Source organism: Periplaneta americana, chromosome 9 (assembly GCF_040183065.1).
Source record: "Periplaneta americana isolate PAMFEO1 chromosome 9, P.americana_PAMFEO1_priV1, whole genome shotgun sequence".
Lineage (NCBI taxonomy): Eukaryota > Metazoa > Arthropoda > Insecta > Blattodea > Blattidae > Periplaneta > Periplaneta americana.
In genome coordinates this window covers 127,320,894-127,347,038 of record NC_091125.1, presented here as the reverse complement: position 1 = coordinate 127,347,038, position 26,145 = coordinate 127,320,894, and the positions used below count along the sequence as shown (strand labels likewise).

Sequence of the window (26,145 nt, the reverse complement as noted above, 5' to 3'; positions counted from 1 at the left end):
TAGCAGTGAATCTAGACAATAAATACTACATACTAAACAATACAAAACAGAAGCACTACAAATATTTAAGTAACTAAATGAAATGTACGTAACAAACACACTAAATTGCAATATACAAGACAGTGGTGGTGTAGTACGTCCTTAGCGCGACTGTACGCCCACACTAACGTTCCCGAGATGTGACCGCTAGCGCAGCCAGGGGAAGACTAAAATGAACACCCCTTCGAACAAACAGTGAACTCGCCCAAACCACTGCGTCGCCAGGCCAGAGCTGTCACCATAAAGTAACTGGCCTGTACCAGCGCATTACCGACTGAGATACCCAGAAACTTCACCCGACACCATCTCAATTTTTCCTCTTATATCCACACAACTCGAGTGGGCTGACGAGACGCCAGAGACCCACATCGGGTGCACACAAACTCTCTGTGACATGGAATTGTGGTTTTCTGTTAAAACGTACCTACAGTAACGTAAATATTATGCAAGTCTAGTTTTTCAGGTAAAACTCCCTGTGAAGCAGACTTGAATAATTTCAAGGGAAATTTAATTTTTCATCCATCCATCCATCCATCCATCCATCCATCCATCCATTCCTGGCTGTATCTAAAGTTACGATCAGTCGTTATGGTCCCCGTTTCTGAGTTACATGGTGATTAACGTTCCTTTGATTGTCATGCTCTCTGGATCTATATGTCGATTTATTTTCGGTAAATGTGTACTGTTGTGATAAGTGTAATGTATTTTATAGCCTACATCCGGTTTTCTCAACTTATAGTGATTAGGGATGGTTCAGATGCTTGGCCGGCGCGGTTTCCAGATTTGACACCAGTGAACTTCTGTCTATGGAGTTTCATGAATGAATATGTCTACAGTTCTGAGAGAAGAAAACAGATCTGGAACTTAAAGAGGAGTAAAAAAGAGGAGGAAAAACGGTGACAGAAAATTGGAGATGTGTTGAGAGCCTTGAGTAAAGGAGGGTGTGTATAGAAATTAATTGCGAAATCAGTGAGGATGGCGTTGGGGTCTAAAAAACTGCCACAGTAGATTAAAATAATAATAGAATATTCATTTCATGATTCACTTTACACAAATATTTTACCAATTACATGAGTTACATGCAAAACAATTATAATATAGAGATCACATTTTAAAACAATATAGGCTTTATTATATTATGTAGTTTTTAATGTGCCTTTGAAGTGATTGCTGTTTCACAATATTTAAACTTCATTTTGAACTTCTCTGTTCTCATTTCTGCTCCATTCAGAAACGGTCTCAATTTTCGAATTCAAATTGATGATCAGACGCTGTTCCGAGGTTATAGGGGCAGGTATTTCTGTAAAATAATAAATGATATTAATCTTTAAGTAAAGAAAATTATACATTTTTACGACTACCATCATTACCGCAAACAACATCTCCACTATCACGCAAAATAGCATAAACATTACCACAGTCATCAATAATATCAACAAATTTACCAACGATAACACTAAAACTATAAAAAATAACATCATTAGTCATTAAATTATCAACAATAACATCATCACAACTGTCAACAATAACATAACCACAACTTTCAACAATTACATCACTACAGCTGATCATCACAACTATCTACAATAACATCACCACAACTATCAACAATAACATCACAACTGTCAACAATAATATTACTAAAACTGTCGACAACAATATTGCCACAACTGTCGACAGTAACATCACCACAATTGTCAACAATAACATCACCACAATTGTCAGCAATAACATCACCACAACTATCAACAATAACATCACCACAAATGTAAACAATAATATTACTACATAGGTCGCACAAGGAACGGTTACCGAAAAGCAGTGGTGGCGTTACTGTTTATTTTGACGTGTGTATGTAGGCACGCCGAGGAAACGAGAGATGCGGGCCGATGGAAGTATTGACTGCCTCTTCCAAGAAGATGAACAGATCGGGAAATCGCCTGTGAAAATAAAGAGCGTAGCAAGAGAAAAATCCGAAGCGAATTAAACACGCAACATATGTTTACGAATAAAATAATGATACTCTTCGAGGGGAACGCACTTGGAACAAGACACGTATTCAAGTGCAGTGGAACTGAAACTAAAACAGTAATGTAACTATCACAACGCAAGATTGATATTATCGATGTAGTTTCTCCTCCTACCGTAGGCCTACTCTTGAATATCATTCAAGCTATCTCGTGACCTTTTCTATTGCCCACTCTTCCTTAGCGCATTGTTTCGTTCGCATTCCTGCAGTCCGCATTACCTGCTTGCGGTACCTATAACTGTCGACAATAATATATTATCATAATTGTCAACAATAACATCACCACAATTGTCAACAATAACATCACAACTGTCAACAATACCATCACGACAACCGCCAATAATAATCACCCCACTGCCAACACTAAAATCACAACTGCCAATAATGTCACCACAACTGCAAACAATAACACCACCACAACTGTCAGCATTAACAGCACAACTGTCAACAATAACAAACCTGTCAACAATAACAAACCTGTCAACAATAACATCACGACAACTGTCACCAATAACATCACGACAACTGTCACCAATAACATCACGACAACTGTCACCAATAACATCACGACAACTGTCACCAATAACATCACGACAACTGTCAACAATAACCACCCAAACTGCCAACAGTAACATCACAATTGCAAACAATAACACCATCACAATTGTCAACAATAACGTCACTTCAACTGGCAACAATAACGTCACCATAACTGCCAACAATATCACCAAAACTGTCAACAATGACACCACCACAAATGTTAACAATAACGTCACCACAGCTGTGAACAATAACGTCACAACTGCTAACAGTAACGTCACAACAGTTGTCAACAATGTCACCAAAACTGTCAAAAATAATGTCACAATAATCATATCGACAGTACCATCACACAATCACAGCCGACAATATAACCGTAATACAGTCGACAATACCGTCACCATAACAACGGAGAATACCATCATCACCACAACCGACAATATTGCAATCATAACGATAGCCAACAACACCGTCACCACCACCGGCACCACTACTGCCCCCGCCACTACAGTCACCTCGCAATATTACAACTATTATAGCGGTCTGATATTGCGCCTGGCTATCTTTTGAGTTCATCTTATAGTAAACCACCACAAACATGCGCAATATAGCAGTATTAATTTTGCTATTTGTAGAGGTTCCATTCTTTGAATATGTTTTTCAAAGAAACTGTTTAAGTATGCATACTTAAATGACAAAAGAAACATGTTTATTAGGTTACGTAATGTATTACATTTGCAACGCATCATTTAGTAGAGCCGTCCAATTAGAACGCACTGTCTGAACTATTAGTAGTGGTCATTTCTTGTCAATATGGGTCAGTATTTTAAGAGATAACTCTAGAAACATTTATCATTTAATGCAACATGCAAATAGATAACGTACTAGATTCTAACTAATCGACAAACTGCTGCTTAAAACAGAAATATATCGTATAAAATGCGAATAAACATTCTGAAAGATGTTGAAAACCGTAATGATAATCATATTAAAGCTTGTTTTAATATTGTGACACACTTCTATAGATATTTAAAATATAAATTCAGTTGAAATATTTTATTCGAATTGATGGCTCATAAAAATGTGCAACATACAGGTCTTACATGTTTTAATTTTATTTTTTGGAACTTCTACCGTACATTAAAGAATTTGTGTCAGTTATAAAATATATTTCTTCATTTACTAAGTTTTAATAATGCGAGGAAGATTTCATAAATAATGCACAGGTTGGCAGAACTGTGAAGTGGATGACGCAACACCAATGAATATTAGGTCAGTTACAGTTGAAGGATTGAGGAAGAAACATGTGTATTCGTGTCGTCCATAGCATAACCTGTGTTTAGGTAACAAGAGTTAGAAATAGAGCCTACACGTTTCTCGGATTCTGTGACGATTGAAGACCAAAGATCGAAACTTTACGTGGCAAACCCTCTTTCCCCAGAAATCCATCTTACTCAGTGCATTGAGTGGAGTTTGTGGTGAATTTACAGTGGACCGTAATACAGTTTCTCGTTGGGCTATTCGTTCTCGTGATGATACTGTCAGAAAATTTGCAATGTCCTGTTCTGCTCCTGTCCAGCCGTCAAGCAGTAAGGGACCCATCGTGCAGAAATTTTTCTCTTCTTCAAATTCTTAATCGAAATACGGAATACTGAATTTGGTGAAATCTCCGTAGCTTCTGAAAGTTCCTCACACGTCGCTCGACGAACTTTTTGAAGAGCATCCGCCACAAGTTTCACATTATGTCCACGTGTTGATGTTTTCGGTCTTCCTGGTCTTGCATCATCGTCTAACCCGACACGAAAACTAGTAGCCTAATGAGAAAAGCTCACCACAAACTCCGCTTCGCTGTGGATTTCTGTGAGCTTTTGCCACATAAAGATTCGATCTTTGATCTTCAATCGTCACAGCACCCGAGACACGTGTAGGCTCCATTTCTAGCTCTCCTTACCTAAACACAAAATGCTTGGACGAAACGAACTCACGTGCTCCTTTCTCAATCTTTCAACTGCAATTGACGTAATCCATTGGTTTTGCATCATCCACTTCACAGTTCTGCCAACCTGTGCATTATTTATGAAATGACCCTCATATATACTTTTCCACAATACCTACTTCAAATGTTGAAATATCTCTGAAAACAACACCTTAAACATACTGATACATTGGAAGAATGCAAGTACTTTAAAAGTTAACTGAATTATTATTTAGGCTATACACATGTTCAAATTCGCAGACTAGTATGTCCTAAGATATAAGTTGTGCAGAGAAAATTTTAAAATATAACCATAGAACTTTTGGCGGTCAAACACCTAGAGAGATTGAGATTTTATTTGTATATTTTGTATTAAAATTACTAATTAATGAATTCTGTTACTCTCGACTATGTTATTTGGATTAATACTTTTTTATGAGCATTTACAGTAGTTGGAAATGATTAATAATTATGGCTTGAATAAATAGGAATTAAGGCTAGACTAAAGCAATTTCCACTTGACTTTTTGGACAGACGGCGTTTTGCCGCAGTGCATCACTTACTTCCTATAGGCTATTGTCTTTTATTAAAGAAATTCTAAAATACTAACTCAGTATTATGTTAGTAGTAGCAAATGGAAACAAAGTATATACATTTTTTGTTGAATTTATAAAAGTTCGTTGGCATCATAAACGTTAAAAATAAACATTTATAGAGAAATGATTGCATTCTGATATCTTGTAAACTGATGAAAATGATTTTAATATTCGTAATTAACGTCTACTTACAATCTTGGTGGCCCGATCTTTTTCTTGCACTTCTCCTCTTCTGCTTTATCTGAAAGAAAGAGGAAGAGATATTAACTGTTTTTAGGTTTAAAATTGCTGAGACAAAATGTAATTGTATACAGTTCACTAAAATGTGATTATCATATGCCGAAATTTATTCTTTTTACAATCGACCTTTATGTAATCAGTCATTAAAGAAAGTTCTAAATAACGTAAATTTATTTTATTGCATTTATTACAATACAATTTTTTTAATATCTAGGTCGAACTTCGATTACAAATGTTAGTAGATTTTGTCATGAAATTCTTAAACGAGTGATTATAATGTCCTTAATTTTATGAGTGATAAGGGATATCAGAACTACATACACATACATACATACATACATACATACATACATACATACATACTAGTAGAGTCAGAAAGTACCGGAACTTCGGATGGCAACGCCATGCTCTATAGGCAACTTCTATGCCTTGTCCGTGTGGTTTGCGACCTACTCTCCAGGCGTATAGTCTCAATGCGAACATGTGTAGATACCTTTGTTGCAGATGACATATAACCATTTACACAACACCGCCTTCAAAGTACGCCCCTGGGCAGGTGACACACTTCTGCCAGCGTCCATGCCACTTCTCGAAACATTCCTGCAGCCCTTCTTTGGTCACTTCCCGCAGAGCGCTTGTTACATGAATTTTCACCTCTTCGGCTGACGCAAATCGCCGTCCCTTGAGTAGGGATTTGACCTTTGGAAATAAGTAGAAATCTGCTGGAGCAAGTTCTGGAGAATATGGTGGCTGTGGAAAGACAGGTATTTTATATTGAGCGAGGAATTCGCTCACCAAGAGCGACCGATGTGCTGGGCCATTGTAATGATAGAGAACCCAGTTCTGTCTTTGCCACAAGGTGGGTCGTCTTCGTCGAACTGCATCACGAAGACGCCGAAGAATTGCAACATACGCCTCCTTACTGACAGTTCGACCCTCAGGAATAAATTCGAAATGTACGAGACCTTGGATATCGAAGAACACTTCAAGCATTACTTTCCCCTTTGATCGGTCGGCACGGAATGTCTCTTGCCGTGGTAAGCCGGGAGATTTTCACGCTCAAGACTGCGGGTCGTAACGGAAACACTATGTTTTGTCACCTGTGATCACTCTGTGCAAGAGAGTTGGATCCTGGTCCACCCTGTCAATCAGGTCTCCACTAACAAATTGCCGCACTTCCCGCTGCTCATCTGTTAGGCGTCTTGAAACAACGTGCTCACACACACGTTTCATTTTCAAATCATTGTGGAGAATGGATTGCACAGAACCATGCGAAATGCCTAACAAAGTAGCCACGTCATCTATTGACTGACTGCGGTCTCGTCTAATTTCTTGTGCCACTCGAGCTATCATTTCTTCCGTTCTTGCCGATCTGGGTCTTCCTGAACTTGGATCATCATCCGTTGGAAGACGGCCACTTGTGAAGCGCTTGTGCCACTCATACACTCGGGTCCGAGACATTGCTTCTTCTCCATACGCTTGGCGCATGAATGCCAAAGTCTTAGTAAATGTTTTACCAAGTTTAACACAAAATTTAATGTTACCTCTCTGCTCTTTCAAGCTCATTTTACCACATATACCTACACGTCTTCACTGAACTAAGAGGAAATCTGCACTGTATTTCGATTGGTTCCCGGCTACGTTAGTCTTTCCCATTCTCATGCGCAGCTGCACTGAGTCTATACGCCTGGAAAGTAAGTCACATACCACACGGACGAGGCAGAGAAGTTGCCTATAGAGCACGGCGTTGCCACCCGAAGTTCCGGTATTTTCTGACTCTACTAATACATACATACATAAAGAATTTAAAACAATGTTATTGAAGAAATAGGGGATTATGTTAAATTTAATCTGTATAGTTATGAATTTCTGGATATTTTTACATTTGAACTACTTTGGTATTCGGTAATGATTGCTCAGTCCTGATAAAGTTACCAATTTTTTCCGGACTTTTTTTTAGAGTTATTTATTGTGCTTTAAATTCTAGGTAATATCGAGACTGTTGTGTAGTTGTTATCTGCTGCTGTACTGTGTAACTATTTCGTAGTAATATGGGTCCAATTCGCCATTAACCTTTATTTAACTGAAAATCAGTTATATTCAGTCGAAGAAAGCCATGGAACAAACCTTGACCAGATTTGTTGACACCGGGAATCGGACCTGGACTTCCGAATGCGATTCCACTGCGTCACCACCGAGTCTTATTCGTCCTTGTCCTGAATTATTTGTAATAATTTACTCTTATCATATTTTACTTACTGTACTTACACATGTAAATTTTCAAAATACTTGCACATAATCATCGATGTAGATCACTGTTTGGATGTTACTGATGTACGGTGTGATATGATGATAGTAATAAGAAAAGAAATTAGTTAGGGAAGGTTTGGATATATCATTATTTCTGCATTAAGCTATCATTACCCAGCCGACATAGTAATTTACGTGTTGCACTGACTACGGATAAACGAAGCAGGTTCCATTCTACATAGTTTCTGTTCTAAAGCTTTTCGACTACCAACCAAATATTTAATGAAACCTTTTGCATCACATCGTATATAAAAGGAAATGGATAAAATCTTTTAGTAGTGCGTTTGATGTTCCAATATAAACACTGATGCATGATTACACTGATCTGTAAAAAAAGAAAAAACTTCCTGGCAAAATGTATGGTAATCTATATATATAGATTTAGATATGCTGAGTTAAAATCTGTTAGCATATTTTTTTCTATCACCCACCAATTCTTGGGGAGAAGGGTTTAAAGTAATTTTGGTGTTTTTATGCTTAAAAGACAAACTATATTTTCAAAGTGAACATAGCACTTCTAAAATATGAAGGCAGATGTGAGAAGAAACAAGTGGGAAACAATACGTAAAGTACTGTAGTTAATGCACCGACTAGTGTTATGTGAGCACGAGCGGGAAATAGGTTACAAAGTCCACACTTGTGGAGTAACGGGGCCCGGGTTCGATTCCCGGTCGGGGCAAGTCACCTGGTTGAGGTTTTTCCGGGGTTTTCCCCTCAACCCAATATGAGCAAATGCTGGGTAACTATCGGTGCTGGACCTCGGACTCATTTCACCGGCATAATCAGCATTATCACCTTCATCTCATTCAGACGCTAAATAACCTAAGTTGCTGATAAAGCGTGTTCAATTAAACTGTGGATTCGTGACCGTTCAAATTGATCTTTTGTCAAAGACTTTTCAAAGTTAAATGTGAAATCCGTTGTCAAGGACTGAAGATCAAGTCATGGCTAGCCTGGATATTTACTTTTATTGATATTAATCACAAAAATATTTTCTGTATCCAGTATAGCCAGCGACTTTAATTTTCCTTGTGATAAAAATGATTATCTTTTGTTTGAAATACATCGCTTACAACCATAAATTAACATCTACTCAGGTGCCATTAAGACTGTCGCAGCCAACAAAGCAAGGAGTTTTTATTTATATCAGTAATTAAAAGAGTGTATTTGCAAACAATTGACGTAACAACTTATAGAAGACTAGTATCATATTGAAGACAGTGGGGTACGAAATAATAAATCTGCTGTTTTTGCTTTAATTTATTGTTATTGAATTAATTTATTGAAAATTACCAGTTTTATCTTCTCCCTCCTCTTCGTTTCTTCCCTCCTCCTCCTCTTCCTTATTCTTGTCCTCAAGGTTTGTTGCAGTAATATCTAAAGTAAATCTAGTTTCCACATCAGGTGACGAGATTTCATCTGACTTTTCTTCATTTTCGGGTTTCTTTTCAGCAGAATTGTCGGCCGTTTCCTCTGAATTAGACATCTTCCTGTAGATATATTCAAAAGTTTGATTGTTCTGTAATAGAGAATCATTCCTCAAATGAGTTCTTTAACATGAATGCGAATTAAAACATATCAAAATGTCCATTTGAATGAGTCAGAGGCTTAAAGCATGAAGAAGAAATTAACTAAATAGATCAGATAAATAAATGAATAATAAATAAATAAATAAATAAATAAATAAACACTTAAATAAATAAACAAGTAAAGAAATAAATATGCAAATAAATAAACAATAAACAAATAAATATGTAAATAAATAAACAATAAACAAATAAATAGATGGGTGGATGGACAAATAAAAATTGGCAATCGAACCATGATTTCATAAGATCTGACGTAAATACATCTTTATATTGAAATTATTTTTTGACAATAAATAAAATCACATTTAGTCTATATAAATACTTTATTTTGTGTTAAATCCCTATATACATCGTCTTGAAATTATATTTATATTTGTATTAGTGTGTAATTATTTTTTTTGTCATCTCATTATTCCTTTACGCGTGGGGACAAGTTTAAGGGATTTTTTGGATATTACATTATTAAAATATTTTGCAGATTTTTCGTTTAGTGATTGTATCGTGCTAATGTTTGTAACATATTGTATGAAATTTGGTATTTTCCCTTTTTGTATTCCAAATGTTGTGGCAGTTCAGTTATTATTTTTGGTCCATTATAGATTGAAGACACATTGGTTTAATCAGTCACTCTGTTTAAATATCATTAGTTAATGTTAAGTTATTTCAGAGTTTGTTGTTCCTTCATCTTTATTATAGATTTTAAATCTGAATCTTCTACTACTGCATAATTGATTTCATTAGTTTGTCAGGTACGCTTTTCTTCTCAAATATTTTGTTCAACTATTAATTTGACCATATTTTGCAGAAAGGAACCAGGCCACATGATGCCTAAAGTGAGAAAAATGAACTTAAAATTGAACGTAAATAAAAATTCACAAATTAGTATAACTATCTAATTATTGTTTTAATCCAAAATGTATTATAGGGCGTATCTTTGATTAAATATTAAAAAAATTGATTATTGAGATTTTTTGCAGTAACAATACTTTCTCTTTATATAATTTGTGCAGAGAGAGAGAGAGTAAAATAAAAGCATTGTAGTGTCTGTATACGTTTTTTAATGTGAATTGCAGCGTATAGATAGTACATGACCATCAAATAATTATATTACTTTATGAATTGCACGGACATGCACGATAGATGAAAGAAACCTGAGTGTAACGTTTGTACATAAGAGACAAGTGGGAGAGAAAATTGTAGCCTAGAACTTTGTATTGTGTGAAACGTAAATACAAGTGATAAAATCTGCTTGCGTAAATTGTCTGAAATAAATTTTATACTTGATTTTTAGAAGATTAGATAACATTCCAACTTTTGAGGTCATTAACATAGCAACTTATTCTTAGTGCATATTGTGAAAGTAGAGATAACATAATGTGTAAGATAGTAAACTACAACAAAAGACGGTGCAATGAAGTATTTATATACATTATCATGGATTTCGAGTTCTGAGCTCTGTGTAATAGATATGATATGAGAGATTTGGAAACCGCATTAGAGTTCATCTTAGGATAACATTACATAGTTAATGGGAATAGTGAAAAGGAAATAGGTAGGCTACCCTTACACACATAAGGAATATATTTTCATGATTTAAATTGTAATCATTTCCGTAGCATCGAGAGATGTGATCGAATGCAATGTTTGAAAATCTAAATCTTCTTATCACGAAAATCTGAGTTTCCATATGTTCATGAAATCATAGTGTTAAATTATAGCATAATATTAATAAAATTTGGCTAATGACCCGAGTCAAATGCTTCTGCTACAAATAAGTATTAATAAAATACATAAAAATATTTTAATTTTAATGACAAATTTCATTGTAGATATTTCCTTTCACAACTCGCTTAAAAATATACATCCTTTCACACTGAAATTGGTCGCAGTTCAGAGACTAAAGGCTGGTCCACAATAAACCGAGGACGTAAACGAGAACGAAACGGAAAATTTGTTGAAAGACGTATATTTAAATGTGAGCATTCACAATTAACGAGAAGCTTGCCGGATCCCGGGAACGGGAAAGGAGGTTGGCGAACTTTTAACTTTGTCATTCTTGTTTCCGATCGCAGCCTGCTAGATTCATTCTGTTGTTATCAAAAATCTATTTGGTCGTCATATATTTTGTAGCAAGAAAGCCTTGATATAATATAGTGTCCATTCATTGCTCGTAAGTAACGCAGAAATTCAGTAGAACCACTTTGAATATATGCTACGTGTATATTATGTGACCAGACTACCACGTGAATTGAATTCTTACATATCCAGTGCCATAAATTTTGAAGTTGGTTAACCTGTGTTCATGTTGGCTGGCTTGTACTCATGGGAGAATGTCAGTGATCAGATATACACATATAACATCAGAATGCGTAATATCCACTTTACATATCGTTACTGATATATATACACACACACACATTGATAAACATAGCCGTTTCCGTTCTCGGTTTATCGTGAATAAAAAATCTTCACGATCAAGTTATTCGCTTCCCGTTCTCGTTCTGGTTCTCGTTCCCAGTTCATTGTGGACCAACCTTAACCTGTGTTCATGTTGGCTGGCTTGTACTCATGAGAGAAATCCATTGGTCAATTCTACACAAATAATATGAGAATGCGTAATATCGACTTTACATATCATTCACGTCATCCGCTTTTCATTCTCGTTCTGGTTCTCGTTACCGGTATATTGTAGACCAGCCGTAAGTTCCAACTCGGAGTAGCTCGGTCACCGTATTTACACATTGACAGTTGTGATAGAGTTATTAGAAGCCCGGCCTTCATCCCTGCTGGTAATACAATATTCGGGAGTGCTAGAGTGTTTTCATATTTAAATCAATATGTACCTTTGTTCTGGTAATAAAACATTATTATTATTATTATTATTATTATTATTATTATTATTATTATTATTATCCCTGAAGTGGAATACGTTAGGAGGAATCCGTTACTTCCAGTGATAGGCTACATCTATTCTTGAAGAAATTAATTTTGAAGTGATTCACAACGGTTGGCAAATTTTGTCTACAGTCGATAAAATCAAGTACAGGATATTTCTTAAATAAGCAGTAACTACAGATTTCTTAGCTTCACTTCTCTTTTGAAAGAAACTATGCTATGGAATTTTATCGTCCTTAATTTCATCGCCCTAGATAGGATTTGAATTCACAAGCCTGGAATGTATTGAAGATCTCTAGAAGTAGTTTCCGGTCATCATTTATTAGCGTTGGGGCGTAATTTCAAAAGCCACACAAAACTCACGATCGTGGGTTATATTTCCGTGATGTCTCTGTAATAATCTTCCTTCCGATTAGGGAAGTAAAGAGGATCTTAGATTTCTAGGTATTCGCAAACTTGAGAGTCTGCTCGCTAAACAATATTCTGAGAAGAAGAGTTGCTCATCTGTCACTCTATCTGTGCATTTCGTGACGTCAGAGGAAGAGGCAGCGACCGCAACATTACTGTCACAAAAAGGAAAAACACTCAACTTAGCTCAATACAAACTTAACACCAGTAAAGAGTTAGTTATGTTTTATTTAACGACGCTCGCAACTGCAGAGGTTATATCAGCGTCGCCGGATGTGCCGGAATTTTGTCCCGCAGGAGTTCTTTTACATGCCAGTAAATCTACTGACACGAGCCTGTCGCATTTAAGCACACTTAAATGCCATCGACCTGGCCCGGGATCGAACCCGCAACCTTGGGCATAGGAGGCCAGCGCTATACCAACTTGCCAACCAGGTCGACACCAGTAAAGAAAGACAAATCACAAGAACATTACAACATAGCACGCTTTCCGAGGGGCATTATAGTCGTATATTGAATTACCACATAATATAATGCGTTTAATAAATTAGATTAATTAAAATTTATTAATATACTCTGCCGAGATAATTTTTTCTAGACACAACGTTTTTACGAGCCGCCATGGTTGTGTGATAGCTAGAGCGCTGAACTTACAATCCGTGAATCCGGGTTCGATCCCCGTGAACCCCCGATTTATAACTTGTATTGGGCAAGCCCATGGCCCAGATAACGCAGGGGTTTTCTCCAGAAGCACCGGTTGCCCTGTGACATCCCATTCAAATCTCCATTATCTCATCTTATCGCGGGTGTAACGTAGACCAGCCTCAAATGGCACATCCTGTGCAACGACTCTGTCAGTAAATTGGTCTACACAACTGGCTTTATATATATTTTTTTCTACTATAGTGCGTAAAGTTGCATTTTATCCACTGTTATCAGTGCGTACAGCGAGCCTTTATAACACTCTGCGTAAAAAGTAAATAAATAGGCCTACTTTACGCAATGATATTCACTTGGCGCAATGCCAAAGAAAATGCAATATTTCTGTGGTGTTCGGGTAAAGGGGTATGTCATTTTTTTGTCCAGGTGGAATTTTGTTCCCCAGATGAACACTCAAGTTAAATTATACAAGTGGGTGTGCAAAAATCAAAGAATACAAGCAGTTGATGTGTTTTATTTGTGTAGAAAATTATTTGTAATAAGGGTTCCAAGTTTAATTTTCGTTTATCTCCTAACCCATTTTTATGACTTATCTCCCTTTACCCAAACACCACAGATTTAATGTACAAACTTCATTCAGTAATAAATTAATTAATGCATTACCTGGATCTTTCAGAACATAAATATTACAGTAACGCAAATAGGTGACAAATTTAACATTCATTATCTACATTTTAGCCCTTACTATTCTGAAGTTACATATGTAGCATGATGCAGCATTCAACTTTTTGTAATCGCTTTGTTGATTATGGCCGGTTTAGACGGCCATTAAATCGTGATAATGAATATAACAGACTATCATTCCATGGGTACTTATTTCTTAAAGGTTCTGAATTTAAACGGCCATGACATCGTGATCTTATAACCTTTCCAACTTCAGATATTTATTTAATGTACATTTGTGCTATTGTAGAAAAAAACACAGTATGATACACATTCGTAAAGTTATCTTTTTGGCCCTCGTGTGTTTGTGAAACTGGCTTTCGCCTCGTTTATGAACTTGTATTATAAATAACTATTTTACAATATAGGCCTAATTGCAATGTCCGTTGCTTTTGGTTATGATTATTTATTTTGTATATTGTGGCTGATTCAGGTTATATGAAAACAAACACCTCTCCAGACATGACCACAATCTCATACATACATCACTGTCGTTGCTCGGGAGGGTATTACATTAACAGTTTTAGTATGGGATTTAGTTTAGCTTATAGGTTAAATTAATTGACTACACTAGTTATTTTAAACAAACACATTCTCAAATTTGAGGTGAAATAACCTTCTAAACGCACAAGTTGGCACGGTACGCTCTTTCTTCCGAAAACACTCTGTTCTCCCACAACAGTAAAGTTAACGGGCACCGGCGTAGCTCAGATAGTAGCGCATTTGTCTGCCGATCCGGAGCTGCTTTCGAGCGTTCGTTGGTTAGGTTCCCACTTTGGGCCGATTATCTACTTGGGTTTTTAAGAGGCTTTTCTCAACTGTAAGGCGAATGACTGATAGTTCCATGGTGGATCATCGACTTCATCTCGCCAAATACAATCTCCACATCACCAATTCCATCGACGCTAAATAAGTTAGGAGTTGGTACAACGTCGTTAAATAAGACTGAAAAAGCTTTGAGGTTAGTGAAATATTGTGCACATGTGCATAATTTTGTAGGTTTTTTGCATTTACTTCCTCTTTCGCAGAATGAAAGGAAATTGAGCGCACAAATTCATAGGAAGATTTATAAGCTGTGTCATCACTTGAAGAAAATAATTTTATCTTATCTATAACTGGAACACTAGTAGCTGCTGTACGGAGTAAATGGGTGTAAGCTTACTTTAATCCTTTAAAAAGAAACAACTTATATTTAAAATATGAGAAGACTTTAGAAACTTAAAGTCACTAACAACTCAGGAGACTATTTTTCTTCTTTGAAGTGTGGCGTTATTAAGTTAGGCCTATATGTAAATAATTGGCTGGTTACTGATACTTTCAAGTGCTGACGAACATCTGCCTGGTTATTGTAGGAAGGAATTCATTATCCTTTCAATACCAGGCGAATATTATCTATATGACGAACATAATTTATTTTTTAGCAATGGCAAAGGTAAAAAGGTAACCTCTTCATATGCCATGAAGGCACTTTGGTGGCATGGAGGTAGAGCTCCATGCTTTCTTGATCTCTGCACTAGAATGAGATGGTGTGGTGGCACCACACTCTGACTCCTTTACCCTCGATAAAGATTCGGTACTCAATTTGATAAGAGGCTGAGTGAACCTTGGCGTCGTTCTGGAAGTTTTTTAACGAGAAAATACCATTACCACCCTTGATCGAACCCCGGACCTTCCAGTCCGTAGACAGTTGCTCTACCTACCTTAATAGTTAGGTATGGATTTATTCAGCAATTATACACACAAGTGCATTACACTATCAGGATTTGCCTTACATCCAGTGCACGGGTCTTTTCACCCTACGTGCTTTTCACAACTGGTCCTACTTTGTAGGTTTCTCCCTCCTCACCTATGATTAAAATCCAACCACTCTCCATAAAACACACAGATTAATAAGCAAGTGGTGCATACAAAACACATTATATCATATACATTAACTTAATAACAAACATAAAAGTGTATAGTGTTCGCGTAGGCTTCCGCGGCTGGTGTAAATGGTGTGTGGATAAGCTTGTTTCCTTATCCAACAACTGCTCTGAAGATGGCCACAACACAGCGGTCGAAACGTCAGCCAGTAACACCAAGACAACGCGGTAGAAGCCCTGAAGCTTATCCACACACCATAAAAGTGTATAATTCAATAGTTAACATTATTCCTTCGTCAGTTCATATCATAAACTTCAACAGCTGTTAGCCACCGGCGTGGCTCAGTCGGTTAAGACGCTTGCCTGCCGGTCTGAAGTTGCACTCGGGCGCGGGTTAGATCCCCGCTTGGGCTGATTACTTGTTGGGTTTTTCCGAGATTTTCTCCAACCAGGTAATCTATGGCGAATCCTCGACCTCATCTCGCCAAATACCATCTCGCTATCACCAATCTCATCGGCGCTAAATTTATTTATTTATATATTTATTTATTATTTTGCTAATAATTGGAACATAAAATATAATATATATATATACAGAAAAACTTTAGCTCGCCCCTGAAAGAGTAGAACTCGTGCTCAGAGGCGGATTCCTGAATTGAAATTAATAATTATACAACACAATTTGTCTTATGTCTACTATGCAATTATAGTATATAAATTTAAATTTACAATTTTTCAAATTTTATAAAATCCATACATAAATTTTTTAATTTAATATTAGAACTATTAGAATTGACAAGATTAGGATATTTAAATATAAATTTGTTATATATTCTTGGGCCTAAATTACTACTATGATTAAATACTGTAACAGTGTTGCATTTTGGTTCAAACAATGTTAAAGAATTCATACCTTTTGTTTCATAACTATGAGAATACAATTCAAAATTATTTCGATTTTTATGTATAAATTTTATTAATACAATATAATAAATTTGTCTCACGTTAAGTACATTAAAGTCTACAAACAAATTTTGAGATGGAAAATCAATAGGTTTATGAAGACATATTTTAATTATTTTTTTCTGTAATAAATAAAGTGGATTAAATTGGATTTAAATGAGCTACCCCATCCTATAATTCCATACATAATTACCGATTGAAATAAAGTTAAAAATATTGTGCGTAATAAACTTATTGACAAGTAATTCCTCAATAAAACAAAATAATATACTATTTTACGTAATTTATTACAAAGGTAATTAATGTGTTGGTTCCATTTTAAATGATTATCGAAAATTATGTCTAAATACTTAACTTCAGAGGACTCTTTAATAATCGGACATTTACACTGTATAAGACAATAATCAGAATTATGTAATTTAATACTTAATATAGATATAGGAGGTTTGTTACATTTTTCAGATAATGAGAATAGAATAATAAAATTATGGTTTTATTTTCGTTGATAGATAATTTATGTCAAACCATTTTTTTTATTAATTTAAGTCCATTATTTGAGTTATTATATGCATCGTACCAGGTTTTTCCACCAAAAAGTAAAACTGTGTCATCTGCATAAGGATAGTGAACACCATTGTAAATTGTAAATAACCTCATAATTAATACAGCTTCGTTAAATAACCAAATAAAACTAAAAAAAAAACTAGAACCAACAGCTGTTGTTCTAAACTGTCTCGCCTTGAACAGGAACAATCCAGTCTTTTATTAGTATTCTCTATTCCCCATGAGATCAAGACATGCAAGCGAACCTCTATTCCGACCTAACATCGAGGGTGGTAGTTATTTTCTTCGGAGATGCTCTATTTTTTTACAATGTGCTAGAATGTGCTCCCATGACTCCTTTTCCACACATATCTTACCTTAATAATGTCACACTGCAAAGACGGAAAATACTCTTCTGGGTTTTTAGTGATTTTAAATTCCTAAATTCTTCTCATATTTTAAATGTAAAAGCCTTTTCTTTTGAAAGGATTAACGTAGGCCTACACCCATTTACTCCATACGGCGTGTTCCAGATATAGATAAGACAAAATTATTTCCTTCAAGTGAAGACACAGCTTATAAATCTTCCTATGAATCTGTGCGCTCAATTTCCTTTCATTCTGCGAAAGAGGAAGTAAGTGCAAATAAACATACAGAATTATGCACATGCGCACATTATTTTTCTAACTTCAATGCTTTTTCAGTCTTATTTAACAACTATGTATCAACTCCTAAGTTATTTAAGAACGATGGAATTGGTAATATCGAGGTGGTATTTGACGAGATGAAGCCGATGATTCTTCATGGAAATACGCGGCAGCGCCGCCAGGATGATAATGACTATTAAATATTTCCTAGGGCCCTTTCACTCAGGTGCAGAATTGTTTCAAAGTCCTTAATTTACGACACATTTCTGCTAGCTTCTTCTCCCTTCCGAAGGAATCTATTCTAAGGATTTATGATATTATTAAAAGCTCATCCCCTTGAATCGGATTTCAACTCACGAATATTTCACACATTGGAAAACATTGTAACCAACGATGTTGATTCATAAAATGTTATTGTTGTTGTAATATTTATTTGGAACTTAATCTATTATAAATGGCATCTCATTACATAATACTTACTTACAAATGGCTTTTAAGGAACCCGGAGGTTCATTGCCGCCCTAACATAAGCTCGCCATCGGTCCCTATCCTGAGCAAGATTAATCCACTCTCTATCATCATATCCTACCTCCCTCAAATCCATTTTAATATTATCCTCTCTTCCACGTCTCGGCCTCCCCAAGGTCTGTTTCCCTTCGGTCTCCCAACTAACACTCTATATGCATTTCTGGATTCGCCCATAGGTACGTGCTACATGCCCTGCCCATCTCAAACTCCTCGATTTCATGTTCCTAATTATGTCAGGTGAAGAATACAATGCGTGCAGTTCTGCGTTGTGTAACTTTCTCCATTCTCCTGTAACTTCATCCCTCTTAGCCCCAAATATTTTCCTAAGAACCTTGTTTTCAAACACCCTTAATCTCTGTTCCTGTTTCAAAGTGAGCGTCCAATTTTCACAACCATACAAAACAACCGGTAATATAACTGTTTTATAAATTCTAACTTTCAGATTTTTTGACAGCAGACTAGATGACAAAAACTTATCAACCGAATAATAACACGCATTTACCATATTTATTCTGCATTTAATTTCCTCCCGAGTGTCATTTATATTTGTTACTGTTGCTCCAAGATATTTGAATTTTTCCACCTCTTCGAAGGATAAGTCTCCAATTTTTATATTTCCATTTCGTACAATTTTCTGGTCACGAGACATAATCATATACTTAGTCTTTTCGGGATTTATTTCCAAACCTGTCTCTTTACTTGCCTCAAGTAACATTTCCGTGTTTTCCCTAACCGTTTGTGGATTTTCTCCTAACATATTCAAGTCATCCGCATAGACAAGAAGCTGATGTAACCCGTTCAATTCCAAACCCTGCCTGTTATCCTGAACTTTTCTAATGGGATAATCTAGAGCGAAGTTAAAAAGTAAAGGTGATAGTGCATTTCCTTGCTTTAGCCCGCAGTGAATTGGAAAAGCATCAGAAACTCTCCTATACGGACTCTGCTGTAAGTTTCATTGAGACACATTTTAATTAATCGAACTAGTTTCTTGGGAATACCAAATTCATTAAGAATGTTATATAATACTTCTCTCTTAACCGAGTCATATGCCTTTTTGAAACCTATGAATAACTGATGTACTGTACCCTTATACTCCTATCTTTTCCCAATATCTGTCGAATACAAAAATCTGATCAATAATAATGATTATTAAAATAGGGATTCATAAAGTGTAATACCTAGAATAATACATTTAAATTTATTAAAATTACTGAATGCAGTGCGTAGTTTTAAAGTATAAACCACTCACTTTATGTTGAAAATAGATTACAAGTCCATAACATGTGAAAAAAATTGAATTCATTATAATTTTTGGCATTATCGTTAAAGTGTAGATTGTCCTTTTTTTTTTAACTCTTCGGGCGTGCCTTGTCTTGAGTCCAAAACTGAATCATTTCTCAAACTGACATTTCCATTTAGAGACGAGGTTCTGTCCCACGGCCTTGGCCTGTACGCAAAATTAAATCTATTCTGCCACCGGTGTAACTCAGAAGGTAACGCATTTGCCTACTGCTCCAGGGCTGCGCTCGAACTTGGGTTAGATTTCCTCTTGTGTTGATTACCTGGCTGAGTTTTTTCTGAAATTTTTTCCAACTGTAATGGGAATATCAAGTAATCGCTTCCTGAATCCTCGTTTCATCTTGCCAAATGCCATTTCGCTATCACCTAATCCATCGACGCCAAGTAACATAGCAGTTGATACAAAATCGTTGAATAACCGACTAAAATTCGGGTCATATTTGTGTATGTAATAGCCGGAAGTAGGAACTTACTGTAGGCTATTTTAATATAAAATGTTTGCAGATCTTATGATATGAATAAAAATATGTTTTTTTTTTTGTATTGGCAGGGTCCTTGTGTTATTCGTCCTGACTCATAGATGCCGCTAGTGCCCAGAAGTGTATGCCAATATAAGACTATCCGCAGTGAACCACAGGCGGTATATGAATATTAAACTTGTAATGAAGATAATGGAAAATTGTTGGAATGTCACAGGGGAGCTGGAGTCCCGCAGAAATCTCTTGTATTGCGTGGATCACATACTTGCCCAACACAAGATGAATAAGAAATATACAAATGTCAATAAACTTATAATATATTACCTGAATATTACATATACATTATATTTTTAGTATATAACAAGTGAGGAAAACTTCTGAATAGAAGATGGGATCAAAACAAGCATTATTATTAAATAATTAGGAAATTCTTCTTTGTGATACTATAGACCATCCGTGGCGAAAATGTGATCGTGCGCCGAGTCACTGTGTAACCTGCAACGTGCATAACACCTATGGAAGGAGGCGGACAGCCTAAGGGGAAGTGAAGGAACTGTCTGACTTATTAATGGATTTTCATTTTCCTTACGTCAAGCACTTAAATATAATTTTTTACAGTATAAGGTTACAAACTAATGTTTAGTACGTGTAACGAAGAAAGAAATGAACAAGAAAACATAGGACACTTTATCACAACCTAGTAACTGTCTTCAGAATGTGTCTGCGACAGAGTTTCAAAATCAGGAATTATGTCACTTACTGCCAGTTGTAGTTGATCACGAAGGTATTTGTCTGTCAGTCGTGATCTAAATTTGGTTTTTATTATTTTGATTTTTGAAAATAATTTTTCACAAACGTAAGTTGTAGCAAGCGAAAGAACGAAGCTTCGGATATTTATTTTTTTGGCAAAGATTTGAAAAGTTCAACATTTGTCAAGTACTTACATCTAGCTTTCATTTAACATCACATTGTAAATCTGTGAGTTTAAACCGAAGATCTAACGCATAATTCTTACATCTGCTGAAAAAAGGATCGACGTACAGAGATGATGATGATGATGATGATGATGATGATAATAATAACAGTACTTAACCTTTTAATATTTCATGAGTGACATGTAGTATAATGCCGTTTTATGTTATACAACTGTTTTCCTCGTAATACTTGTGAACAAATCATACATTTAATATTCTCATCATATTGGCAAAAAAAAAAAAAAAAAAAAAATGCGACCTCCCATCCTACTTGAAACTTTCGTTTTTGTAGAGGTACATGGTTTCGAGAGAGACATTGCGACGATACGCCACTCGCAGGTCAGAGACAAATACAAATGGAACGGAGTTTGACTCCAGTGAGTGAGAGGGTGAGGGTTAGGGGAGGTAGGAAGCAAGAGAAATGCATTGCTATCATTGCGAACCACAATGTGCTTGTGAGTCACATTTTTGCCACGGCTGCTATAGACAGTTGAAAACATTACGATGTTGGGTTAGGTTAGGTCACGGTGGCTACGGGCGGGTTAGATACTGAGGCCTATTGTGCACCCCGAAGTATATGGGATGAATGAGGATAAGAGTGTACCAGCCCGTCGGCCGCATGTTACCCCTCATCCACCCACCCAATGGGGACCTCCCACCCTCCCCCGCTCTAATTTCACACCGCCAAGGTGACCAAGCAGCATGGGATCCATTCCAACGGCCCTTCCAAGGTGTAGTAAATGAGAACTAATAATCACTGAAACAGTACAGTTTTAATAAAGATGTGTTCTCTTTGTAGTTTTCTGGAGATGTTGAAAATTAAGGCTACCAATTTCCGTGAAAATCTGTGAACGAAATAATAGAGACTGCCTTGTGCACTCGAAAATGACGCCGTATCCTCTTATGACTATTGCTGGTTCTGCAATACGAGTAGTAAATTATACTTTTTTCCTGCTCTAGTCTATCGAAAATTTCCTCATGGCAGACAATAAGCATAAATAGAACGATGACAGATCCAATGATCTTGGTGACAAAATAACCCGGAAGAGGGAAAGTAGGGACAAAAGCCCCTGCTGGGAGGGGAGACTTTCTTTTACTGTTTAATGTACTATGTAGGTTTTGTGTTCCAGGCAATGTATATTTTGCATGTGCGTTGGATTAGTTAAATTATTTATTTATATAATCTGTTATCAGATCTTCCCTGTCACATCACCAGAAATGCAAATACAAAAAAGAAATGCAGAGAAAAGACATAAATAAGTAAAAGGAATTAAAGTACAAATACAAAAGGAAAAAAAAAAAACATACGTATAGAGGTAAAACAATAGAAAAAATGAAAATGTTACTCTTAAAAATTAACACCATGGTAATCGAAGAGGTATGTGACCCATAATTAGATGAAAACCTATCGGAGTTCTCTTTGAAAATGAGGACAAAATTCCAGCTTGACTGCATGCAACTTTAGAAAATAGAACTCCCAACCAATGGTTACCTGTTAAAATACGTACCAGTAGGCTACCAGTGTACAGCAGTGGCAAAAAAAAAACCGGACCGACACTTGTAGCTGATTTCAGTCACAGATTCAAATTTTGCTAGTCACAAAACACATCCATCTAGTATAATTAACTCTAACAATGAAATGTATTGCATTTGTTCGATTCTTACCGTCTTTTGTTTCCTTCAGTGCCTCAAACTTACAGACGAAAAAACTTTGAGAGTTTTATTTTCATCTGGCATTAATATTACATTTCTACCTCTATTCGGCGAAGATAACTACGTATTTTTACATTAAATAGCAGTACATATCTCTGGCTTCACTATCCATATTGAAATTACCACAGTTTGACACAATACACAGCACAGGATTCTTTTATATCAGCTACAAGGGTCGGTCTGGTTTTTTTTTTTTTTGCCACTACTGTACATATAGATCCCATCTATCGAAAGATTTTAACGAAATAACTTTTCTCTTACTCTACATGTGTATAAACTTAATAATGGATAACAAAAATATGAATTAAAGCTCACCGTGGAAACGAAGTGTTGCACTTTACACACGATAATGCCAGCAGTCCACTACGTCCACTAGCAAGGAAGTGAAGACCGCAACCAGCATAGATTGTGGCATCAGGATTGCCACACCAATAAAACTAAGTGGGAGGGGTGAGGAAGTTCCTTTCCAGTAACACAAAGACATCCAGCCACATTGCATATATGTTTTATCCTTTGTAATTGCCTCTAAAATCCCGATGAATGCATATTAAATCTGCCCTGAACTACTGAATTCCGGGATGTCCGCTATTGATCAAACACAGTGATAAGAGAAACCATACTTGTTCTTCTTCTCATGCTCTTTTTGCTTTGAAGGCACTGCGTCTGTTCCGGCTTAGCAATATGTTCATATCGTATCCCAGATCTATCCTGATCTGTTACTCTTCGGGCATCTTACTAACATTATTGAAAGGAAGCTTGTTTAGGTATTCTCACATTCCACATTTTGTGTAAGGCCGACAGCATACTGCATCGGACATTTTGTCTCGCACAGGACGGGTTTGTCTCGGACCGTTCTACGTGACAGTGATTACACGCATTGTTATAAGCTGCAGCATACTGCAACGGAAATTGGTCCGTTGCAGTATGCTGCAGCCTCATAGGAAAGCGTGTAAGAACTGTCGCATCGGACGGTCCGAGACAAAATCGTCCTGTCCGAGACAAAATGTCCGATATAGTATGGTGTCGACCTAAGTCAGTGATCGCCAAAAGCTGTGTCGCGACACATGCCCCTGCCTCCATTCAAGCGTAACCATGACATCATACCCCTACCCTCTGTTTGCAGCCTTAACTTCGATATAAGTAAAGACATTTATCAGCAGCGGACGTACACATGTAATGTTACAAGCGTGTAGGATAATATGTTTCGATGTCTTTTCGAAAACGGATAATAAGTAAAAACTTAATTTTGAGGAGCATGGGAGGAAAAGTATTTTGTGCAGATGGCAAAAATATGAGATACCTAATTTGTTGTAAAATTTTAAATGAAGTATAAAAAAAAAACAATGTACGTTGTCACTATTCTTCTTGTTATGGAGACTACCACGCCCTTACCTGTAACTTGAATATTTCATTAATAAACGAACAATAAAAATTATTGACATCTATGTCTTAATCATTGTAAAATACTTCCACGTTTTTAGACGTAATTTGAATATTTCATTAACTAATAAACAATAAAATGTATCGGCTTCTATGTCTTAATCGGAGTAAAATACATCAACGTTTTTTTGAAGTATGTAGTGTAATTTACAACTTCGTGACCAGCCAAGTACGCTTTTCTAACTTCAAATATCTGCTGATGTAAAGTACACGTTCTTTTTATGGCAAATAAGAAAATAAATTTATTTTATTTTATTAATAATACAAAAATAATGAATAGGATAATAAAAAAATATAATATGGAAAAAAGTGTGTATAGTTAATAAGTAGAAGAATATTATATTGCTTTTGTTTTTTTGGTCACAGTCCGTCTCTGCACTGTTATTTTCTGCATTACCTGAGGAGATACCCACTCCACCCCTCTCCCTGCGTTAGTGGTATGCGGGTTGCATTTCTATTACGTCACAATTTCGTGGTGTTTGTCAACCACTGACCTAAGTGATCTGACAGTTTCTCGATATATACCACACCTTCATTTATTTGATTCATTTAGAAGTTTCACCTCATTTTTCTTGCTATCTAATTTTGTAAAGTTCTGCTCTTCATGCAAGAATTTCGTTTTATTTGCTTGTATTTTATGACATTCTTCTTGTACAGTACATTCACAAAGTTTTTGCAGGTATATAACAAAACCCTATAGCATGTGCTGTGCCGTTATAGCATTGATAAAACTATTGTTTTTGTTATTGTTATTATTCCATTATGAGGTATGACATAGCCGGTGGTTCTTTATTGGACAATGTACTGCTGAAAGTAAGTGGCTCCATTGATATCCCATAGTGAATCCATCCGTGAAAAATGTTAGTATTTTTCCCTAATAACAAGTTAAATAATTACAGAAATACAAACATCAGAAATGTTGCGGACCTATCACTCAAGACAATTTTATTTTCAAGCCCTGATTAAGAGAAGTACGGCTTCTGTACGTGTCTACTGAACTGGTATAATTAGGGCTCTGATTCTTAGGTGCTAAAAATCGGGAAAATGTTTACTTTTTGTGCTAAAAATCGGGATAATATGTGATAAAAAAGGAAAAAAAAAATGTTTCAATTATTTTATGTGAATATGTACTTAAACAATATGCAATACTCATCAGAATAAACTTTGCTGTCTCACCAACTGCTGAAGAATTACAGTACACAATGAGATTCATCCTCACCTTGTCCATCACAAATGACTGACGATTATTGCGGAACACTGCCTTGTGCTGGGGAAAAGATCGCTCTGGATATTGGAAAAAAACATGCACTCCTAGAGACATATTTATGATTGGAAACGAAAACAGAAGCAGCTGATGTTTATGAAATAATTATAATTGTTTCCTGAATCAGCATTATAATAACTTAAAAGACACTCCTAAATGACACATCAATGTTATGTGTGTTAGTTAAAGTACAATTTTTAGTTGTGACAGTTCTTATGGCTTGTGGTGAGAGAGCAGACTGCAGTTCCTCAGGTCCACATATATGCAGTTCCGAGAAACAGTTGCCAGCTGTCATGTCTAAGCAATGCATCGAATATTCGGGTGGTGATTAATCTGAAATGGGGCTTTTGTCGAAAATTATTTGCCGAAAACTTAATTTTTATGTGTTTTTATGTAAATATTTGAAAATATGTATTTACATAAAAAATT

At 36.0% G+C, this 26,145-nt stretch overlaps 1 protein-coding gene across 2 annotated transcripts; it reads right to left on the bottom strand.

Annotated features, from left to right (window-relative positions):
• Window positions 1-1,048: 1,048 nt before the first annotated feature.
• On the bottom strand, window positions 1,049-23,477 carry LOC138706479 (neurofilament medium polypeptide-like). 2 transcript variants are annotated; one of them, XM_069835814.1, is made up of 4 exons: window positions 23,328-23,477; window positions 9,023-9,248; window positions 5,372-5,420; window positions 1,049-1,339 (listed from the first exon to the last, which is right to left on the bottom strand). In XM_069835814.1, the coding sequence occupies exons 2-4, from the start codon at window positions 9,213-9,215 to the stop codon at window positions 1,279-1,281; spliced, it is 303 nt and encodes a 100-aa protein (XP_069691915.1). In that variant the 5' UTR covers window positions 9,216-9,248; window positions 23,328-23,477; the 3' UTR covers window positions 1,049-1,278. The 2 variants fall into 2 exon arrangements, with proteins under 2 accessions (XP_069691915.1, XP_069691916.1); XM_069835815.1 differs by having other exon boundaries at window positions 9,023-9,219; window positions 23,328-23,476.
• Window positions 23,478-26,145: the final 2,668 nt, after the last annotated feature.

Coding starts and splice junctions, on each gene's coding strand:
- LOC138706479 (XM_069835814.1), bottom strand. CDS start 9,215: ATGTCTAATTCAGAGGAAACGGCCGACAATTCTGCTGAAAAGAAACCC. Junction 5,421..9,022: donor GGAGGGAGAAGATAAAACTG/GTAATTTTCAAT, acceptor TCTTTCTTTCAG/ATAAAGCAGAAGAGGAGAAG. Junction 1,340..5,371: donor AAGATCGGGCCACCAAGATT/GTAAGTAGACGT, acceptor ATTATTTTACAG/AAATACCTGCCCCTATAACC.